The sequence below is a fragment of the Oncorhynchus tshawytscha genome, linkage group LG16 (assembly GCF_018296145.1).
Source record: "Oncorhynchus tshawytscha isolate Ot180627B linkage group LG16, Otsh_v2.0, whole genome shotgun sequence".
Classification (NCBI taxonomy): Eukaryota; Metazoa; Chordata; class Actinopteri; order Salmoniformes; family Salmonidae; genus Oncorhynchus; species Oncorhynchus tshawytscha.
This window is the reverse complement of record NC_056444.1, coordinates 8,890,228-8,913,038: the sequence shown is the minus strand read 5'-3', so window position 1 is coordinate 8,913,038 and position 22,811 is coordinate 8,890,228. Positions and strand designations below refer to the sequence as shown.

General features: G+C 51.2%; 1 protein-coding gene across 6 annotated transcripts in view; it reads left to right on the top strand.

Moving 5' to 3' along the window:
• Positions 1–22,811, top strand: part of LOC112215286 (solute carrier family 12 member 7-like) — a 126,995-nt gene that overhangs the window by 80,427 nt on the left and 23,757 nt on the right. For all 6 annotated transcript variants that reach the window (XM_042298737.1, XM_042298736.1, XM_042298739.1 and 3 more), the window contains exons 10-18: positions 1,124–1,222; positions 1,773–1,830; positions 2,321–2,495; positions 2,580–2,698; positions 13,784–13,882; positions 17,524–17,643; positions 17,793–17,897; positions 19,332–19,500; positions 19,997–20,192. In XM_042298737.1, the coding sequence (XP_042154671.1) occupies positions 1,124–1,222; positions 1,773–1,830; positions 2,321–2,495; positions 2,580–2,698; positions 13,784–13,882; positions 17,524–17,643; positions 17,793–17,897; positions 19,332–19,500; positions 19,997–20,192 (1,140 nt within the window). The remainder of the gene's footprint in view (positions 1–1,123; positions 1,223–1,772; positions 1,831–2,320; positions 2,496–2,579; positions 2,699–13,783; positions 13,883–17,523; positions 17,644–17,792; positions 17,898–19,331; positions 19,501–19,996; positions 20,193–22,811) is intronic.

Genomic DNA, 22,811 nt, shown 5'->3' with positions numbered 1-22,811 from the left:
CAACACATCTGCCATGCTGATCCTCAACACTGGAGCTCCCCAGGGGTGCGTGCTAAGTCCGCTCCTGTACTCCCTGTTCACCCGCGACTGCATGGCCAGGCACGACTCCAACACCATCATTAAGTTTGCTGACGAAACAACAGTGGTAGGCCTGATCACCGACAACGACGGAACAGCCTATAGGGAGGAGGTCAGAGACCTGGCTGGGTGGTGCCAGAATAACAACCTCTCCCTCAACGTAACCAAGACTAAGGCGATGATTGTGGACTACAGGAAAAGGAGTACCGAGCACGTCCCCATTCTCATCAACGGGGCTGTAGTGGAGCAGGTTGAGAGCTTCAAGTTCCTTGGTGTCCACATCACCAACAAACTAGAATTGTCCAAACACACCAAGACAGTCGTGAAGAGGGCACAACAAACCTATTCCCCTCAGGAAACTAAAAAGATTTGGCATGGGTCCTAAGATCCTCAAAAGGTTCTACAGCTGCAACACAGAGAGCATCCTGACCGGTTGCATCACTGCCTGGTACGGAAATTTCTCAGCCTCTGACCGCCTGGCACTTCAGAGGGTAGTGTGTACGGCCCAGTACATCACTGGGGCAAAGCTGCCTGCCATCCAGGACCTCTACAGGTGGTGTCAGAGGAAGGCCCTGAAAATTGTCAAAGACCCCAGCCACCCCAGTCATAGACTGTTCTCTCTACTGCTGCATGGCAAGCGGTACCGGAGTGCCAAGTCTAGGACAAAAAGGCTTCTCAATAATTTTTACCCCCAAGCCATAAGACTCCTGAACAGGTAATCAAATGGTCACCCGGACTATTTGCATTGTGTGCCCCCGCCATCCCCTCTTTTACGCTTCTGCTACTCTCTGTTCATCATATATGCATAGTCACTTTAACTATACCCTCATGTACATACTACCTCAATAAGCCTGACTGACTAATAAGCCCCCCTCCCCCCCCACACACACACACACCTAAAGAACAAGCAGCAGGACAGTAACCCGGCCTAGACCCACCCCCCACACCTAAAGAACTAGGGGTGGTAGCCTAGGTTCTACCTGGGCACCCGGAGAGAAGATCATATTTAATAATGTAACCAACTTCCTATTTCCCCTCCTCACAGGAATCATGGCTGGATCCAACAGGTCTGGTGATCTCAGGGATGCCCAGAAGTCCATCCCCATAGGAACCATCATGGCCATCGCCACCACCACCTTCATCTGTATCTTAAATGACAGCGACAACAGACCAACCATACAAGTGTCTTAATAGGACAAATACAAGCACCCAGGGGTGGAACTTTCGCTGGGGGCATGTCCCCCCCACATTCTGAAATATCATTTTTATCCCCCACAGTTTTATCATTGGAATGTGATACAAAACGAGGCAACGGTGTGCCTTTAGGACCTTTTGGACATCTCTGAGTGATCGGGTAGGCTGTTAGGAGTGTTTATCCAACTGGGAAATACAAAAAATGCCCCACTTCTAAAACCAAAGTTGTGCCCCTGCAAGCACCTACCAAATTATTGTAATACATGATAAGTCAATGTGTTGTTATTATGTACACTTTAAACTGTAAAGGTAGGTCGTGTTCATTTGGGTTCTCCATAGCAAAACGTAGCAATGGTAATCGCAAATGACAATTCTTTATTGGACAAGTTCAGGTAGCCTTACCAAACTTTACTCTGTTTGGCGCTCAAATGAATGTGATCATGGTTTTGTTTTTCAACTCTTGCTGTCCCGATGCTAATTTCCTTAACGGTGCCACCCAGACATTAGTTCTGTCATACTGTTTGGCGCCTGCATCGAGGGGGTGGTGCTGAGAGACAAGTAAGTGCTGTTTCACTTTTCACACTTGGTATGAAAGCAATACAAATGTCATGTTTATTTGTTAAAGAAAGCAATACAAATGTCTTGTTTATTTGTTAAAGAAAGCAATACAAATGTCTTGTTTATTTGTTAAAGAAAGCAATACAAATGTCTTGTTTATTTGTTAAATTTATTTGTTAAAGAAAGGAGTACAAATGTCTTGTTTATTTGTTTCGCCCCCATATGGGCATTGAGAGAGAAATGATCATCCAGATTGAAAACATCTGTTTGCCTTCATAAAGCTGTTTGTCTGAGCCACATAGTAGGCCCTTGTAACACACATCGTTATAAGAGGGAGAGTTTGAGTTAATTATACTGGATACACAATGGTCAAAGCTAGTGAGTGTCTTTCTGGCTAGGCTTTTCTCTGTTTAAGAAATGTGGTTATGCATATCCCAGTGTGAGCGTAGTATCTGAGGACTTTTCTAGTGAATACGTCTGTCTGTCCTAGGTTTGGGGACTCTGTCAAAGGGAACCTGGTGATTGGCATCTTGGCTTGGCCCTCCCCCTGGGTGATTGTGATTGGCTCGTTCTTCTCATGCTGTGGAGCAGGTCTACAGAGTCTCACTGGAGCACCCCGGCTGCTGCAGGCCATCGCAAGGGACGGCATCGTGCCATTCCTACAGGTCAGACACACACATACTGTAGATGCACGCACAAACAAACAAACAAACAAACAAACAAACTCTCTGGCTGTCCCTGTCTCCCAGGTGTTTGGTCATGGCAAGGCTAATGGAGAGCCCACCTGGGCCCTGCTGTTGACTGGTGGGATCTGTGAGATCGGTATCCTCATCGCTTCTCTGGACGCTGTCGCCCCCATCCTCTCCATGTGAGTACCCCCCTCTACCATCCTCTCCATGTCAGTACCCCCTCTACCATCCTCTCCATGTCAGTACCCCCTCTACCATCCTCTCCATGTCAGTACCCCTCTCTACCATCCTCTCCATGTCAGTACCCCTCTCTACCATCCTCTCCATGTCTGTACCCCTCTCTACCATCCTCTCCATGTCTGTACCCCTCTCTACCATCCTCTCCATGTCTGTACCCCTCTCTACCATCCTCTCCATGTCAGTACCCCTCTCTACCATCCTTTCCATGTGAGTACCCCTCTCTACCATCCTCTCCATGTGAGTACCCCCTCTACCATCCTCTCCATGTCAGTACCCCCTCTACCATCCTCTCCATGTCAGCACCCCTCTCTACCATCCTCTCCATGTCAGCACCCCTCTCTACCATCCTCTCCATGTCTGTACCCCTCTCTACCATCCTCTCCATGTCTGTACCCCTCTCTACCATCCTCTCCATGTCAGTACCCCCTCTCTACCATCCTCTCCATGTCAGTACCCCTCTCTACCATCCTCTCCATGTCAGTACCCCTCTCTACCATCCTCTCCATGTCAGTCCCCCTCTCTACCATCCTTTCCATGTGAGTACCCCCTCTACCATCCTCTCCATGTGAGTACCCCCTCTACCATCCTCTCCATGTGAGTACCCCCTCTACCATCCTCTCCATATGAGTACCCCCTCTACCATCCTCTGCATGTGAGTACCCCCTCTACCATCCTCTCCATGTGAGTACCCCCTCTACCATCCTCTCCATGTGAGTACCCCCTCTACCATCCTCTCCATGTGAGTACCCCCCTCTACCATCCTCTCCATGTGAGTACCCCCCTCTACCATCCTCTCCATGTGAGTACCCCCTCTACCATCCTCTCCATGTGAGTACCCCCTCTACCATCCTCTCCATGTGAGTACCCCCTCTACCATCCTCTCCATGTGAGTACCCCCTCTACCATCCTCTCCATGTGAGTACCCCCTCTACCATCCTCTCCATGTGAGTACCCCCCTCTACCATCCTCTCCATGTGAGTACCCCCTCTACCATCCTCTGCATGTGAGTACCCCTCTACCATCCTCTCCATGTGAGTACCCCCTCTACCATCCTCTCCATGTGAGTACCCCCCTCTACCATCCTCTCCATGTGAGTACCCCCTCTACCATCCTCTCCATGTGAGTACCCCCTCTACCATCCTCTCCATGTGAGTACCCCCCTACCATCCTCTCCATGTGAGTACCCCCTCTACCATCCTCTCCATGTGAGTACCCCCTCTACCATCCTCTCCATGTGAGTACCCCCTCTACCATCCTCTCCATGTGAGTACCCCCTCTACCATCCTCTCCATGTGAGTACCCCCTCTACCATCCTCTCCATGTGAGTACCCCCTCTACCATCCTCTCCATGTGAGTACCCCCTCTACCATCCTCTCCATGTGAGTACCCCCTCTACCATCCTCTCCATGTGAGTACACCTCTCTACCATCCTCTCCATGTCAGTACCCCCTCTACCATCCTCTCCATGTCAGTACCCCTCTCTACCATCCTCCATGTCAGTGCCCCCTCTCTACCATCCTTTCCATGTGAGTACCCCCTCTACCATCCTCTCCATGTCAGTGCCCCCTCTCTACCATCCTCTCCATGTCAGTACCCCCTCTACCATCCTCTCCATGTCAGTACCCCCTCTACCATCCTCTCCATGTCAGTACCCCCTCTACCATCCTCTCCATGTCAGTACCCCCTCTACCATCCTCTCCATGTGAGTACCCCCCTCTACCATCCTCTCCATGTCAGTACCCCCTCTACCATCCTCTCCATGTGAGTACCCCTCTCTGTGAGTACCTCTACCATCCTCTCCATGTCAGTACCCCCTCTACCATCCTCTCCATGTCAGTACCCCTCTCTACCATCCTCTCCATGTCAGTACCCCCTCTACCATCCTCTTCATGTCAGTACCCCCTCTACCATCCTCTCCGTCAGTACCGCTCTCTACCATCCTCTCCATGTCAGTACCCCCTCTACTATCATCTCCGTCAGTACCCCCTCTACCATCCTCTCCATGTCAGTACCCCTCTACCATTCTCTCTATATGAGTACCCCTCTCTACCATCCTCTCCATGTGAGTACCATCCTCTCCATGTGAGTACCATCCTCTCCATGTGAGTACCCCCTCTCTACCATCCTCTCCATGTGAGTACCCTCTCTACCATCCTCTCCATGTGAGTGCCCCCTCTCTACCATCCTCTCCATGTCAGTACCCCCTCTCTACCATCCTCTCCATGTCGGTGCCCCCTCTCTACCATCCTCTCCATGTCAGTGCCCCCTCTCTACCATCCTCTCCATGTCAGTACCATCCTCTCCATCTCAGTACCCCTCTCTACCATCCTCTCCATGTCAGTACCCTCTCTACCATCCTCTCCATGTCAGTACCATCCTCTCCATCTCAGTACCCCCTCTACCATCCTCCCATGTGAGTACCATCCTCTCCATGTGAGTACCATCCTCTCCATGTGAGTACCATCCTCTCCATGTGAGTACCCCTCTCCATGTGAGTACCATCCTCTCCATGTGAGTACCCCCTCTCTACCATCCTCTCCATGTGAGTACCCCCTCTCTACCATCCTCTCCATGTGAGTACCCCCTCTCTACCATCCTCTCCATGTCAGTGCCCCCTCTCTACCATCCTCTCCATGTCAGTACCCCTCTACCATCCTCTCCATGTGAGTACCCCCTCTACCATCCTCTCCATGTCAGTACCCCCTCTACCATCCTCTCCATGTGAGTGCCCCTCTATGTGAGTACCCCCTCTACCATCCTCTCCATGTCAGTACCCCTCTCTACCATCCTCTTCATGTCAGTACCCCCTCTCTACCATCCTCTTCATGTCAGTACCCTTCTCTACCACCTCTCCGTCAGTACCCTCTCTACCATCCTCTCCATGTCAGTACCCCCCTCTACTATCATCTCTCCATGTCAGTACCCCCTCTACCATCCTCTCCATGTCAGTACCCCTCTCTACCATTCTCTCTATATGAGTACCCCCTCTCTACCATCCTCTCCATGTGAGTACCATCCTCTCCATGTGAGTACCCCTCTCTACCATCCTCTCCATGTGAGTATCCCCTCTCTACCATCCTCTCCATGTGAGTACCCCCTCTCTACCATCCTCTCCATGTGAGTACCCCCTCTCTACCATCCTCTCCATGTCAGTGCCCCCTCTCTACCATCCTCTCCATGTCAGTGCCCCCTCTCTACCATCCTCTCCATGTCAGTACCCCTCTCTACCATCCTCTCCATCTCAGTACCATCCTCTCCATCTCAGTACCCCTCTCTACCATCCTCTCCGTCAGTACCCCTCTCTACTATCCTCTCCATGTGAGTACCCCTCTCTACCATCCTGTCTGTCAGTACCCCTCACTACCATCCTCTCCATGTCAGTACCCCCTCTACCATCCTCTCCATGTCAGTACCCCCTCTACCATCCTCTCCATGTTAGTACCCCTCTCTACCATCCTCTCCATGTTAGTACCCCTCTACCATCCTCTCCATGTCAGTACCATCCTCTCTACCATCCTCTCCATGTCAGTACCATCCTCTCTACCATCCTCTCCATGTCAGTACCCCCTCTACCATCCTCTCCATGTGAGTACCCCCTCTACCATCCTCTCCATGTGAGTACCCCCTCTGCCATCCTCTGCATGTGAGTGCCCCCTCTACCATCCTCTGCATGTGAGTACCCCCTCTACCATCCTCTCCATGTGAGTACCCCCTCTACCATCCTCTCCATGTGAGTACCCCCTCTACCATCCTCTCCATGTGAGTACCTCTACCATCCTCTCCATGTGAGTACCCCCTCTACCATCCTCTCCATGTGAGTACCCCCTCTACCATCCTCTCCATGTGAGTACCCCCTCTACCATCCTCTCCATGTGAGTACCCCCTCTACCATCCTCTCCATGTGAATACCCCCTCTACCATCCTCTCCATGTGAGTACCCCCTCTACCATCCTCTCCATGTGAGTACCCCCTCTACCATCCTCTCCATGTGAGTACCCCCTCTACCATCCTCTCCATGTGAGTACACCTCTCTACCATCCTCTCCATGTCAGTACCCCCTCTCTACCATCCTCTCCATGTCAGTACCCCTCTCTACCATCCTCCATGTCAGTACCCCCTCTACCATCCTCTCCATGTCAGTACCCCCTCTACCATCCTCTCCATGTCAGTACCCCCTCTACCATCCTCTCCATGTCAGTACCCCCTCTACCATCCTCTCCATGTGAGTACCCCTCTCTATGCGGTACTCTACCATCCTCTCCATGTCAGTACCCCCTCTACCATCCTCTCCATGTCAGTACCCCTCTCTACCATCCTCTCCATGTCAGTACCCCCTCTACCATCCTCTTCATGTCAGTACCCTTCTCTACCATCCTCTCCATGTCAGTACCGCTCTCTACCATCCTCTCCATGTCAGTACCCCCTCTACTATCATCTCCGTCAGTACCCCCTCTACCATCCTCTCCATGTCAGTACCCCTCTCTACCATTCTCTCTATATGAGTACCCCCTCTCTACCATCCTCTCCATGTGAGTACCATCCTCTCCATGTGAGTACCATCCTCTCCATGTGAGTACCCCTCTCTACCATCCTCTCCATGTGAGTACCTCTCTCTATCCTCTCCATGTGAGTACCCCCTCTCTACCATCCTCTCCATGTCAGTACCCCCTCTCTACCATCCTCTCCATGTCGGTGCCCCCTCTCTACCATCCTCTCCATGTCAGTGCCCCCTCTCTACCATCCTCTCCATGTCAGTGCCCTCTCTACCATCCTCTCCATGTCAGTACCATCCTCTCCATCTCAGTACCCCTCTCTACCATCCTCTCCATGTCAGTACCCCTCTCTACCATCCTCTCCATGTCAGTACCATCCTCTCCATCTCAGTACCCCCCTCTACCATCCTCTCCATGTGAGTACCATCCTCTCCATGTGAGTACCATCCTCTCCATGTGAGTACCATCCTCTCCATGTGAGTACCATCCTCTCCATGTGAGTACCCCCTCTACCATCCTCTCCATGTGAGTACCCCTCTCTACCATCCTCTCCATGTGAGTACCCCTCTCTACCATCCTCTCCATGTCAGTGCCCCCTCTCTACCATCCTCTCCATGTCAGTACCATCCTCTACCATCCTCTCCATGTCAGTACCCCCCTCTACTATCCTCTCCATGTCAGTACCCCCTCTACCATCCTCTCCATGTGAGTACCCTCTCTATGTGAGTACCCCCTCTACCATCCTCTCCATGTCAGTACCCCTCTCTACCATCCTCTTCATGTCAGTACCCCCTCTACCATCCTCTTCATGTCAGTACCCTTCTCTACCACCCTCTCCGTCAGTACCGCTCTCTACCGTCCTCTCCATGTCAGTACCCCCCTCTACTATCATCTCCGTCAGTACCCCCTCTACCATCCTCTCCATGTCAGTACCCCTCTCTACCATTCTCTCTATATGAGTACCCCCTCTCTACCATCCTCTCCATGTGAGTACCATCCTCTCCATGTGAGTACCCCCTCTCTACCATCCTCTCCATGTCGGTGCCCCCTCTCTACCATCCTCTCCATGTCAGTGCCCCCTCTCTACCATCCTCTCCATGTCAGTACCATCCTCTCCATCTCAGTACCCCTCTCTATCCTCTCCATGTCAGTACCCTCTCTACCATCCTCTCCATGTCAGTACCATCCTCTCCATCTCAGTACCCCCTCTACCATCCTCTCCATGTGAGTACCATCCTCTCCATGTGAGTACCATCCTCTCCATGTGAGTACCATCCTCTCCATGTGAGTACCATCCTCTCCATGTGAGTACCCCCTCTCTACCATCCTCTCCATGTGAGTACCCCCTCTCTACCATCCTCTCCATGTGAGTACCCCCTCTCTACCATCCTCTCCATGTGAGTACCCCCTCTCTACCATCCTCTCCATGTCAGTGCCCCCTCTCTACCATCCTCTCCATGTCAGTACCATCCTCTACCATCCTCTCCATGTGAGTACCCCCCTCTACCATCCTCTCCATGTCAGTACCCCCTCTACCATCCTCTCCATGTGAGTACCCCTCTATGTGAGTACCCCCTCTACCATCCTCTCCATGTCAGTACCCCTCTCTACCATCCTCTTCATGTCAGTACCCCCTCTACCATCCTCTTCATGTCAGTACCCTTCTCTACCACCCTCTCCGTCAGTACCGCTCTCTACCATCCTCTCCATGTCAGTACCCCCTCTACTATCATCTCCGTCAGTACCCCCTCTACCATCCTCTCCATGTCAGTACCCCTCTCTACCATTCTCTCTATATGAGTACCCCCTCTCTACCATCCTCTCCATGTGAGTACCATCCTCTCCATGTGAGTACCCCCTCTCTACCATCCTCTCCATGTGAGTACCCCTCTCTACCATCCTCTCCATGTGAGTACCCCCTCTCTACCATCCTCTCCATGTGAGTACCCCCTCTCTCTACCATCCTCTCCATGTCAGTGCCCCCTCTCTACCATCCTCTCCATGTCAGTACCCCTCTCTACCATCCTCTCCATCTCAGTACCATCCTCTCCATCTCAGTACCCCCTCTCTACCATCCTCTCCGTCAGTACCCCTCTCTACTATCCTCTCCATGTGAGTACCCCTCTCTACCATCCTGTCTGTCAGTGCCCCTCACTACCATCCTCTCCATGTCAGTACCCCCTCTACCATCCTCTCCATGTCAGTACCCCCTCTACCATCCTCTCCATGTTAGTACCCCTCTCTACCATCCTCTCCATGTTAGTACCCCTCTCTACCATCCTCTCCATGTCAGTACCATCCTCTCTACCATCCTCTCCATGTCAGTACCATCCTCTCTACCATCCTCTCCATGTCAGTACCATCCTCTCTACCATCCTCTCCATGTCAGTACCCCCTCTACCATCCTCTCCATGTGAGTACCCCCTCTACCATCCTCTCCATATGAGTACCCCCTACCATCCTCTGCATGTGAGTACCCCCTCTACCATCCTCTCCATGTGAGTACCCCCTCTACCATCCTCTCCATGTGATTACCCCCTCTACCATCCTCTCCATGTGAGTACCCCCTCTACCATCCTCTCCATGTGAGTACCCCCTCTACCATCCTCTCCATGTGAGTACCCCCTCTACCATCCTCTCCATGTGAGTACCCCCTCTACCATCCTCTCCATGTGAGTACCCCCTCTACCATCCTCTCCATGTGAGTACCCCCTCTACCATCCTCTCCATGTGAGTACCCCCTCTACCATCCTCTCCATGTGAGTACCCCCTCTACCATCCTCTCCATGTGAGTACACCTCTCTACCATCCTCTCCATGTGAGTACCCCCTCTCTACCATCCTCTCCATGTCAGTACCCCCTCTCTACCATCCTCTCCATGTCAGTACCCCTCTCTACCATCCTCCATGTCAGTGCCCCTCTCTACCATCCTTTCCATGTGAGTACCCCCTCTACCATCCTCTCCATGTCAGTGCCCCCTCTCTACCATCCTCTCCATGTCAGTACCCCTCTACCATCCTCTCCATGTCAGTACCCCCTCTACCATCCTCTCCATGTCAGTACCCCCTCTACCATCCTCTCCATGTGAGTACCCCCTCTACCATCCTCTCCATGTCAGTACCCCCTCTACCATCCTCTCCATGTGAGTACCCCTCTCTATGTCAGTACCCCCTCTACCATCCTCTCCATGTCAGTACCCCCTCTACCATCCTCTCCATGTCAGTACCCCTCTCTACCATCCTCTCCATGTCAGTACCCCCTCTCTACCATCCTCTCCATGTGAGTACCCCCTCTCTACCATCCTCTCCATGTGAGTACCCCCTCTCTACCATCCTCTCCATGTCAGTGCCCCTCTCTACCATCCTCTCCATGTCAGTACCCCTCTCTACCATCCTCTCCATCTCAGTACCATCCTCTCCATCTCAGTACCCCTCTCTACCATCCTCTCCGTCAGTACCCCTCTCTACTATCCTCTCCATGTGAGTACCCCTCTCTACCATCCTGTCTGTCAGTACCCCTCACTACCATCCTCTCCATGTCAGTACCCCTCTACCATCCTCTCCATGTTAGTACCCCTCTCTACCATCCTCTCCATGTTAGTACCCCTCTCTACCATCCTCTCCATGTCAGTACCATCCTCTCTACCATCCTCTCCATGTCAGTACCATCCTCTCTACCATCCTCTCCATGTCAGTACCCCCTCTACCATCCTCTCCATCTCAGTACCCCTCTCTACCATCCTCTCCATGTCAGTACCCCTCTCTACCATCCTTCCATGTCGGTACCCCCTCTCTACCATCCTCTCCATGTCAGTACCCCCTCTACCATCCTCTCCATGTTAGTACCCCTCTCTACCATCCTCTCCATGTCAGTACCATCCTCTCCATCTCAGTACCCCCTCTACCATCCTCTCCATGTCAGTACCATCCTCTCTACCATCCTCTCCATGTCAGTACCATCCTCTCTACCATCCTCTCCATGTCAGTACCATCCTCTCTACCATCCTCTCCATGTCAGTACCATCCTCTACCATCCTCTCCATGTCAGTACCATCCTCTCTACCATCCTCTCCATGTCAGTACCATCCTCTCTACCATCCTCTCCATGTCAGTACCATCCTCTCTACCATCCTCTCCATGTCAGTACCATCCTCTCTACCATCCTCTCCATGTCAGTAGCATCCTCTCTACCATCCTCTCCATGTCAGTAGCATCCTCTCTACCATCCTCTCCATGTCAGTAGCATCCTCTCTACCATCCTCTCCATGTCAGTACCATCCTCTCTACTATCCTCTCCATGTCAGTAGCATCCTCTCTACCATCCTCTCCATGTCAGTAGCATCCTCTCTACCATCCTCTCCATGTCAGTAGCATCCTCTCTACCATCCTCTCCATGTCAGTACCCCTCTCTACCATCCTCTCCATGTCAGTACCATCCTCTCCATCTCAGTACCCCCTCTACCATCCTCTCCATGTGAGTACCATCCTCTCCATGTGAGTACCATCCTCTCCATGTGAGTACCATCCTCTCCATGTGAGTACCATCCTCTCCATGTGAGTACCATCCTCTCCATGTGAGTACCCCCTCTCTACCATCCTCTCCATGTGAGTACCCCCTCTCTACCATCCTCTCCATGTCAGTGCCCCCTCTCTACCATCCTCTCCATGTCAGTACCGTCCTCTACCATCCTCTCCATGTGAGTACCCCCCCTCTACCATCCTCTCCATGTCAGTACCCCCTCTACCATCCTCTCCATGTGAGTACCCCTCTCTATGTGAGTACCCCCTCTACCATCCTCTCCATGTCAGTACCCCTCTCTACCATCCTCTTCATGTCAGTACCCCCTCTACCATCCTCTTCATGTCAGTACCCTTCTCTACCACCCTCCGTCAGTACCGCTCTCTACCATCCTCTCCATGTCAGTACCCCCTCTACTATCATCTCCGTCAGTACCCCCTCTACCATCCTCTCCATGTCAGTACCCCTCTCTACCATTCTCTCTATATGAGTACCCCCTCTCTACCATCCTCTCCATGTGAGTACCATCCTCTCCATGTGAGTACCCCCTCTACCATCCTCTCCATGTGAGTACCCCCTCTCTACCATCCTCTCCATGTGAGTACCCCTCTCTACCATCCTCTCCATGTGAGTACCCCCTCTCTACCATCCTCTCCATGTGAGTACCCCCTCTCTACCATCCTCTCCATGTGAGTACCCCCTCTCTACCATCCTCTCCATGTCAGTGCCCCCTCTCTACCATCCTCTCCATGTCAGTACCCCTCTCTACCATCCTCTCCATCTCAGTACCATCCTCTCCATCTCAGTACCCCTCTCTACCATCCTCTCCGTCAGTACCCCTCTCTACTATCCTCTCCATGTGAGTACCCCTCTCTACCATCCTGTCTGTCAGTACCCCTCACTACCATCCTCTCCATGTCAGTACCCCCTCTACCATCCTCTCCATGTTAGTACCCCTCTCTACCATCCTCTCCATGTTAGTACCCTCTCTACCATCCTCTCCATGTCAGTACCATCCTCTCTACCATCCTCTCCATGTCAGTACCATCCTCTCTACCATCCTCTCCATGTCAGTACCCCTCTCTACCATCCTCTCCATCTCAGTACCCCTCTCTACCATCCTCTCCATGTCAGTACCCTCTCTACCATCCTCTCCATGTCAGTACCCCTCTACTATCCTCTCCATGTCGGTACCCCCTCTACCATCCTCTCCATGTCAGTACCCCCCTCTACCATCCTCTCCATGTTAGTACCCCTCTCTACCATCCTCTCCATGTCAGTACCATCCTCTCCATCTCAGTACCCCCTCTACCATCCTCTCCATGTCAGTACCATCCTCTCTACCATCCTCTCCATGTCAGTACCATCCTCTCTACCATCCTCTCCATGTCAGTAGCATCCTCTCTACCATCCTCTCCATGTCAGTACCATCCTCTCTACCATCCTCTCCATGTCAGTACCATCCTCTCTACCATCCTCTCCATGTCAGTACCATCCTCTCTACCATCCTCTCCATGTCAGTACCATCCTCTCTACCATCCTCTCCATGTCAGTAGCATCCTCTCTACCATCCTCTCCATGTCAGTAGCATCCTCTCTACCATCCTCTCCATGTCAGTAGCATCCTCTCTACCATCCTCTCCATGTCAGTAGCATCCTCTCTACCATCCTCTCCATGTCAGTACCATCCTCTACCATCCTCTCCATGTCAGTACCATCCTCTCTACCATCCTCTCCATGTCAGTAGCATCCTCTCTACCATCCTCTCCATGTCAGTACCATCCTCTCTACCATCCTCTCCATGTCAGTACCATCCTCTCCATCTCAGTACCATCCTCTCTTTCTTTCCCTTCTTTGTTTCATCCTTTCATCCATCCCTCTCACACTTGCTTTCCCATCTGCTGTAATGTAACCTAATCGTAGTGTTGCAGAACTGGTCTCTGGATGTTAACTGACAGATGGTAGTGGTGTGTAATCTCACCTCTCCGTCATTGTATATCTCTCTCCCCGTCAGGTTCTTTTTGATGTGCTACCTGTTTGTTAACCTGGCCTGTGCCCTCCAGACCCTGCTCTGCACCCCCAACTGGAGACCCCGCTTCAAGTTCTACCACTGGTAAGGGGAAAGCCCTCTCTATTACTTTATATCATGGTGCTGGCTGTTCTAATGCCCTCTCAAATTAGCACTCTAAGCTTCACTGTTTTCTCCTGCTTCATCAGGTACTGTAGTAGTCTATTGGGACTCTGTTAGCCTAGGAACTAACCAGCTAACTTCACCTGAGGAGGTTGTTATTGAGCTCAGTGACAGGACCTCTGAGGACGGACACACATACAGATACACATCACACGTACACACACACACATACATCTGGCACGAACACCCTATCCCTGGAGCCGGGGCTTGTGGCAGCTATGTGCCAGGTGTTTCTATAGCCTAGCTAAGGAGCTTTGGCTCTGCTCCCCATGGGCGACTCCAGAAAGCAGGTCTCTGCTGGGCCACTGGTGTGTCTGAGGGGGCAGCTATCTACCCGTCCTTACTGGGGGGCAGCTATCTACCCGTCCTTACTGGGGGGGCAGCTATCTACCCGTCCTTACTGGGGGGGGCTATCTACCCGTCCTTACTGGGGGGCAGCTATCTACCCGTCCTTACTGGGGGGGCAGCTATCTACCCGTCCTTATGGGGGGCAGCTATCTACCCGTCCTTACTGGGGGGGGCAGCTATCTACCCGTCCTTACTGGGGGGCAGCTATCTACCCGTCCTTACTGGGGGGGGGCAGCTATCTACCCGTCCTTACTGGGGGGGGCAGCTATCTACCCGTCCTTACTGGGGGGCAGCTATCTACCCGTCCTTATTGGGGGCAGCTATCTACCTGTCCTTACTGGGGGGGCAGCTATCTACCCGTCCTTACTGGGGGCAGCTATCTACCCGTCCTTACTGGGGGGCAGCTATCTACCCGTCCTTACTGGGGGCGCAGCTATCTACCCGTCCTTACTGGGGGGCAGCTAGCTACCCGTCCTTACTGGGGGGCGCAGCTATCTACCCGTCCTTACTGGGGGCAGCTAGCTACCCGTCCTTACTGGGGGGCAGCTAGCTACCCGTCCTTACTGGGGGGGGCAGCTAGCTACCCGTCCTTACTGAGGGGGGGCAGCTAGCTACCCGTCCTTACTGAGGGGGGCAGCGAGCTACACGTCCTTACTGAGGGGGAGGGGCAGCGAGCTACACGTCCTTACTGAGGGGGCAGCGAGCTACACGTCCTTACTGGGGGCAGCGAGCTACACGTCCTTACTGGGGGCAGCTATCTACCCGTCCTTACTGGGGGGCAGCTATCTACCCGTCCTTACTGGGGGCAGCTATCTACCCGTCCTTACTGGGGGGCAGCTATCTACCCGTCCTTACTGGGGGGCAGCTATCTACCCGTCCTTACTGGGGGCAGCTATCTACCCGTCCTTACTGGGGGGCAGCTATCTACCCGTCCTTACTGGGGGCAGCTATCTACCCGTCCTTACTGGGGGGCAGCTATCTACCCGTCCTTACTGGGGGGCAGCTATCTACCCGTCCTTACTGGGGGCAGCTATCTACCCGTCCTTACTGAGGGGGCAGCTAGCTACCCGTCCTTACTGAGGGGGGGGCAGCTAGCTACCCGTCCTTACTGAGGGGGGCAGCTAGCTACCCGTCCTTACTGAGGGGGGGGGCAGCTAGCTACCCGTCCTTACTGAGGGGGGCAGCTAGCTACCCGTCCTTACTGAGGGGGGGGCAGCTAGCTACCCGTCCTTACTGGGGGCAGCGAGCTACCCGTCCTTACTGGGGAGGCAGCGAGCCACCCGTCCTTACTGAGGGGGGCAGCTAGCTACCCGTCCTTACTGAGGGGGGCAGCTAGCTACCCGTCCTTACTGGGGGGGGGGCAGCGAGCTACCCGTCCTTACTGGGGGGTCAGCGAGCTACCCGTCCTTACTGGGGGGCAGCGAGCTGCCCGTCCTTACTGGGGGCAGCTAGCTACCCGTCCTTACTGGGGGGGGGGCAGCGAGCTACCCGTCCTTACTGACACCGGGGGCAGCGAGCTACCCGTCCTTACTGAGGGGGGCAGCGAGCCACCCGTCCTTACTGAGGGGGGCAGCGAGCTACACGTCCTTACTGAGGGGGAGGGGCAGCGAGCTACACGTCCTTACTGAGGGGGGCAGCGAGCTACACGTCCTTACTGGGGGGCAGCGAGCTACACGTCCTTACTGGGGGGCAGCTATCTACCCGTCCTTACTGGGGGGCAGCTATCTACCCGTCCTTACTGGGGGCAGCTATCTACCCGTCCTTACTGGGGGCAGCTATCTACCCGTCCTTACTGGGGGGCAGCTATCTACCCGTCCTTACTGGGGGGCAGCTATCTACCCGTCCTTACTGGGGGGCAGCTATCTACCCGTCCTTACTGGGGGGGCAGCTATCTACCCGTCCTTACTGGGGGGCAGCTATCTACCCGTCCTTACTGGGGGGCAGCTATCTACCCGTCCTTACTGGGGGCAGCTATCTACCCGTCCTTACTGGGGGGCAGCTATCTACCCGTCCTTACTGGGGGGCAGCTATCTACCCGTCCTTACTGGGGGGCAGCTATCTACCCGTCCTTACTGGGGGGCAGCTATCTACCCGTCCTTAATGAGGGGGGCAGCTAGCTACCCGTCCTTACTGAGGGGGGGCAGCTAGCTACCCGTCCTTACTGAGGGGGCAGCTAGCTACCCGTCCTTACTGAGGGGGCAGCTAGCTACCCGTCCCTTACTGAGGGGGGCAGCTAGCTACCCGTCCTTACTGAGGGGGGCAGCTAGCTACCCGTCCTTACTGGGGGGGGCAGCGAGCTACCCGTCCTTACTGGGGGGCAGCGAGCCACCCGTCCTTACTGAGGGGGGCAGCTAGCTACCCGTCCTTACTGGGGGGGGGCAGCTAGCTACCCGTCCTTACTGGGGGGCAGCGAGCTACCCGTCCTTACTGGGGGGGGGCAGCGAGCTACCCGTCCTACTGGGGGGCAGCTAGCTACCCGTCCTTACTGGGGGGGGGCAGCGAGCTACCCGTCCTTACTGGGGGGCAGCGAGCTACCCGTCCTTACTGAGGGGGGCAGCGAGCCACCCGTCCTTACTGAGGGGGGCAGCGAGCCACCCGTCCTTACTGAGGGGGGGGGCAGCGAGCCACCCGTCCTTACTGCCATCACCAAAAGCCCTACTGGGCAGCCTAAATCTCATGATCTTAAACTGGCCAGTTAGTCAAGGTCCACGCTAGAGGTCATATAAGCTTGCATTGTGAATATACAGGCACACATCTTTTATCGTGTCCACAGGTAAATGGATCTGAGTCCAATGCAGTGTTTTTATCTCAATATCAAATAATTTCTGGATAACATTTAAGTACCTTACTGTGATTGTTTCCAATTAGTGGTAAAAAATAAACAAAAATCTTAGCTAAGAGTAAAAACAGGCAAAAATGTCAAGCTGTCTTCTCTAACAGCTTTTACTGTTATAGGGAAAATTATCATTGTTTTCACTGTATTATTCCAACCTCCATACTGTGGAAATGTATATAAAACACAGAAAAATCATGTTTTTTACTGCACTGGGCCTTTAAACAAGCAAGGGTATTTGCTGTCTGGTACTGAAGTCCAGAGAGAGCACGTGATTGGCTTTGGTTATCCTTAAATGAAGTCTAAACAGGCTAAAATTTGAATGACCCCTTTAAGACGAGTGACATTTACCTCCATTTTGTCTTTCTCTCGTCCCCCACAGGGCTCTGTCTTTCCTAGGCGCCAGTCTGTGTGTCTCCCTCATGTTCATCTCCTCCTGGTACTATGCCCTGGTGGCCATGCTCATCGCTGGCTGTATCTACAAGTACATTGAATACAGAGGGTAAGAGCACTTTTATTCTACATTTTGTCCTCTCAACACAAATAGGATATACGTATTATAATAATGGTGAGATCCTGGTTAGTTGTAGCTCTCTCTGTTTGTCCTGGACCTCCTGGCACTCCTCCTCTTCTCGTTCTCTCCATCTCCAGGGCGGAGAAGGAGTGGGGGGACGGTATCCGTGGTCTATCGCTCAACGCTGCCCGCTACGCCCTCATTCGCCTGGAGGAGGCACCGCCCCACACCAAGAACTGGAGGTGCGCGTGTGTTTAGGTTTATGTGCATATATACGTTTGTTTGCTACAACAGTGACACCACATTTCTGAACAACCAGCAGTAGCCAGATGTGGGACTCTGCAACAGAGGCTAGACAACATGGTGTATTCTTACCATTAACTGAGTAATCCATAGAATGAGAGAGAATTACTATTTGATTAATCTGTGAGCCTTCTCCGTAATCTCACTGTGAAAAAAAGATACCGGTAAGCCTAAACAGCATAGCAGCCCCAGGACAGTGCCTGTCCAATGAGTGGAGCATTTACATCAGGAAAGATTGAGGTCAAACTTGGGTATTGGGTCCTTTCCCGTCTGCCACTGGCATCATCCACAGTGCCATTCCCAGGGCATAGCCTAATCTACAGTGTCAAAATCAAGATTTCTCCCTGTGCCATCTGGCGCGGCGGGGCGGGATACAGAGTACTTGCACCCACCCAGCGCCCACGCTCGGCTCGCGACGTGCCCCCCCCTAAGCCTCTTTACACAGTAGCTGACGTGCCACCAGCCTTCGCCAGCAGGAGCCATGTACCGAGACTGTTAGGAAGCAGGAGCCATGTACCGAGACTATTAGGAAGCAGGAGCCATGTACCGAGACTATTAGGAAGCAGGAGCCATGTACCGAGACTATTAGGAAGCAGGAGCCATGTACCGAGACTATTAGGAAGCAGGAGCCATGTACCGAGACTATTAGGAACCAGGAGCCATGTACCGAGACTATTAGGAAGCAGGAGCCATGTACCGAGACTATTAGGAAGCAGGATTGGATGTATAGTTTTGATCTGGTTGTTTAAATCTTATCATCTGTCCAGTTTGTTTTGACTCCAAATGACCTCTAGTGAGAGTGTATACAGCGTTTCTCTTCACTATTAAACCCTGTATGGTGTATGGTGTATGGTGTGTGGTGTATGTTTGTGTGTGTGTGTGGCTAACAAAACCATCGGACAATAGACAAGCTTATTTTGTTATTTGATGTGTTCCATCAAATTTACTCTGAGCCATCCAGGCTGAATGACTCTCATACTCATCTCTGGTTAACTCTGAGCCATCCAGGCTGAATGACTCATACCGATCTCTGGTTAACTGAGCCATCCAGGCTGAATGACTCTCATACTGATCTCTGGTTAACTCTACAAAGCATTTTGACCTCTGACCTATGGATAGAAATGAATGACCTTCATGAACATCCAAGTTATGCTTCGATACTGTTATAGGCTAATGCAGTGTAATGTAACTTATAACACAGTATGTTCATCCCTGTCTTCCCTGGTTGTAGGCTATAATACAGTATGTTCACCACTGTCTTCCCTGGTCGTAGGCTATAATACAGTATGTTCACCCCTGTCTTCCGTGGTCGTAGGCTATAATACAGTATGACTTGTCTGATGTCTCATTACCCTTGTCTTCCCTGGTCGTAGGCCCCAGATGCTGGTGCTATTGAACCTGGAGTCTGACCACACAGTGAAACACCCACGCCTGCTCTCCTTCTGCACCCAGCTCAAAGCAGGGAAAGGCCTGACCATCGTGGGCTCTGTGCTGCAGGGCACCTACATGACCAAGGAGGACGAGGTCAAGAAGGCTGAGCAGGTACTGTAAGGCCCCGGAATCTCAGATTCTACACTGTGGATGTGTTTCAGTAGTCCTTCGTCTTCGTCAGTAATGACGTGAAATAACCTGGTAGGTGAAAGGAAGATGGTGGGAATCTCTCTCCTAACGTCTTTAATGTAGCAGGGATTTATGGAGGAACGGAGCTGAGGGAAGAAATACCCTGTAGACTACAGTAGATGTGTCCTATGTCTCTGAGACACCTGTCAGAGAAGCAACTCAGCGTGAGAGGAGTTTAGACATTGCTGCGGGTTATTCCTTTAAAGAGTGTCATCTACTGGTAGACCAAAGCCATTTTCAGAGAGCAGTTCCTCAGAATACCACGAGAATGCTACAAATATCATGCCTCAACGCCTAAAAAAAACAAACATAGGTATTGAAGACAAGGGTAATGATAACCAGGGTTTGAGTCCATTACGATTCTTTCACATCAGGAAATCATATTATTGTCCTTCTTTTCTCACTCTTTCTCCATCAGAACGTCAAGTCGTCGATGACGACGGAGCGTACCAAGGGTTTCTGCCATGTGGTGGCATCGTCCAACCTGCGCGATGGTTTCTCCCACCTCATCCAGACGGCAGGCCTAGGGGGCATGAAACACAACACAGTCCTCATGGCCTGGCCCGGCACCTGGAAACAGTCTAATGACCCTGTCTCCTGGAAGAACTTCATAGGTTAGTTAGTGTGACCCACTGGGATTTGAGACTCCGCCAGTCTCAAATGTATTTTTCAGAAGACAGTGGTCACCATTCACGTAATACATTAAATATATACATATAAATATATAGATATGTCCGAGTTTACAAAAGAAAAATACAAAAAAATGCATGTTTTTTTTCTTTGTATTATCCTTTACCAGATCTAATGTGTTATATTCTCCTACATTAATTTCACATATCCACAAACTTCAAGTTGTTTCCTTTCAAATGGTATCAAGAACATGCATATCCTTGCATCAGGTCCTGAGCTACAGGCAGTTAGATTTGGGTATGTCATTTTAGGAGATTTTTTTTTAAAAAGGGTCCCACATTTTTTTGGGTTAAATATATGCATCTGAGTTTGCAAGCGACGTTGTGTACTTCGTTCAAAGTGGACCGGTGAGCAACATCACCTCACCGAGTCATCCATGACTTCTTCAAGTTTAGCACCATATCTACACATTTTTGAATGATGTTGATTTATGATGGTGAAGAGGGTGATTTGAATTGACAATATACAACGGGGGTTGGCAACTAGGTTGTGGAATTCCACCAATTGGTTCCTGAGCTTGTAGTAGTCGGTGGGCCAGACTATAATTAGCCAATAGCCTACTAGCTTCCCAGTTCATAGCCCTACGCTAGACATTTGACGTTGTTAGTGGGATAATCAATTCAATAACGAAAACATTATAATGTGTATCTGATTACAGTGGTACAATCACCAACGGCTCTATTAATAGTCCTACCTACTCTATTCAAATAGATTCATCTGACCTTATTTCTCCAATGCCAAACCAGTGTGTCTTGTTTGCAACGAACCTGTCGCTGTTTGCAAAGAATTCAATCTGATGTCATTATGAACAATATTCAGAAGTTGATTTTCCGCCCGAGTCCGACGCAGAAAGGATGGTGGGCCTATTTAAGGAATGCAAGGTGACGGTATTGGAGGAAATAGCTGTCCCGACAAATATGCTATATGGATAACATAATCATGTCTGTCAAACAGGTAAGCCTACCTCCTATGTCTTAGTGTTCTTGTTGGTGCGTTTGCCTTCTCAACATTCATATGGATTTTAGAAACGCCGATCTACACGCGAGTGATGGCTGCAACTCAACTTGTGTATTTCCACACGGATTGATGGCTGCATCTCAACTTGTGTATTTCCACACGGATTGATGGCTGCATCTCAACTTGTGTATTTCCACACGGATTGATGGCTGCATCTCAACTTGTGTACTTCCACACGGATTGATGGCTGCATCTCAACTTGTGTATTTCCACACGGATTGATGGCTGCATCTCAACTTGTATTTCCACACTGGATTGATGGCTGCATCTCAACTCGTACTTCCACACGGATTGATAGCTGCATCTCAACTTGTGTATTTCCACACGGATTGATGGCTGCATCTCAACTTGTGTATTTCCACACTGGATTGATGGCTGCATCTCAACTCGTATTTCCACACTGGATTGATGGCTGCATCTCAACTCGTACTTCCACACGGATTGATGGCTGCATCTCAACTCGTATTTCCACACTGGATTGATGGCTGCATCTCAACTCGTACTTCCACACGGATTGATAGCTGCATCTCAACTTGTGTATTTCCACACGGGATTGATGGCTGCATCTCAAACTAATTTTTTTTCCTAATGGATCCAATTATATTCCATTCTCTTGTTTTTATCATGGACATAATATTGAGAATTCACATGATAGTTTTACACATTTTATCAAGCTGTTGGTGCTTCTATTTATATCAAACCATTTGACCCACTGTAGGTTGAGATTGTTGGTTCCTCACATTTATTTCTTTACAATTTTCTGTAGTGAATCAAAAAAAATACCCATCAAATCCCACATTATGTTAATGAAGTCCTGTGTGTAACTCAAATGTGTGTTTTTGTGTCTGGATTGGGAAGGTGGGAAACATATCAACGAGAGAAGGAAGTCAATCAATCTTATCTTATAAATTCTCTTCCGTTTATGAGCTGCCACTCCTCATGCCACGAAGGAGAAAATAATACCAACATTAAACTTTGATTCATTGATTGAATGAAACCATATCAATGCTTGTGAATCATGACGGTCGTTATGACTGGAAAAGTTCAAACAATTCAAAGATTCACGTTTGTAAATGGACCTTACGAGAGGAAATCTGAGCACTTTTCACACGTCTCATAGGTCTAAACAAAACATAGAAAACACTGCCAGAAACACACAATAGGACCAGTCAGACAGATACCTTTCCTCCCCTCCCACCCCACACCTGCCTTTATATCAGTCAGATACCTTTCCTCCCACCCCACACCTGCCCATATATCAGATACCTTTCCTCCCACCCCACACCTGCCCATATATCAGATACCTTTCCTCCCCTCCCACCCCACACCTGCCCATATTTCAGATACCTTTCCTCCCCTCCCACCCTATACCTGTCCATATATCAGTCGGATACCTTTCCTCCCCTCCCACCCCACACCTGTCCATATCAGTCGGATACCTTTCCTCCCCTCCCACCCTATACCTGTCCATATATCAGACAGATACCTTCCCACCCCCACCTGTCCATATATCAGACAGATACCTT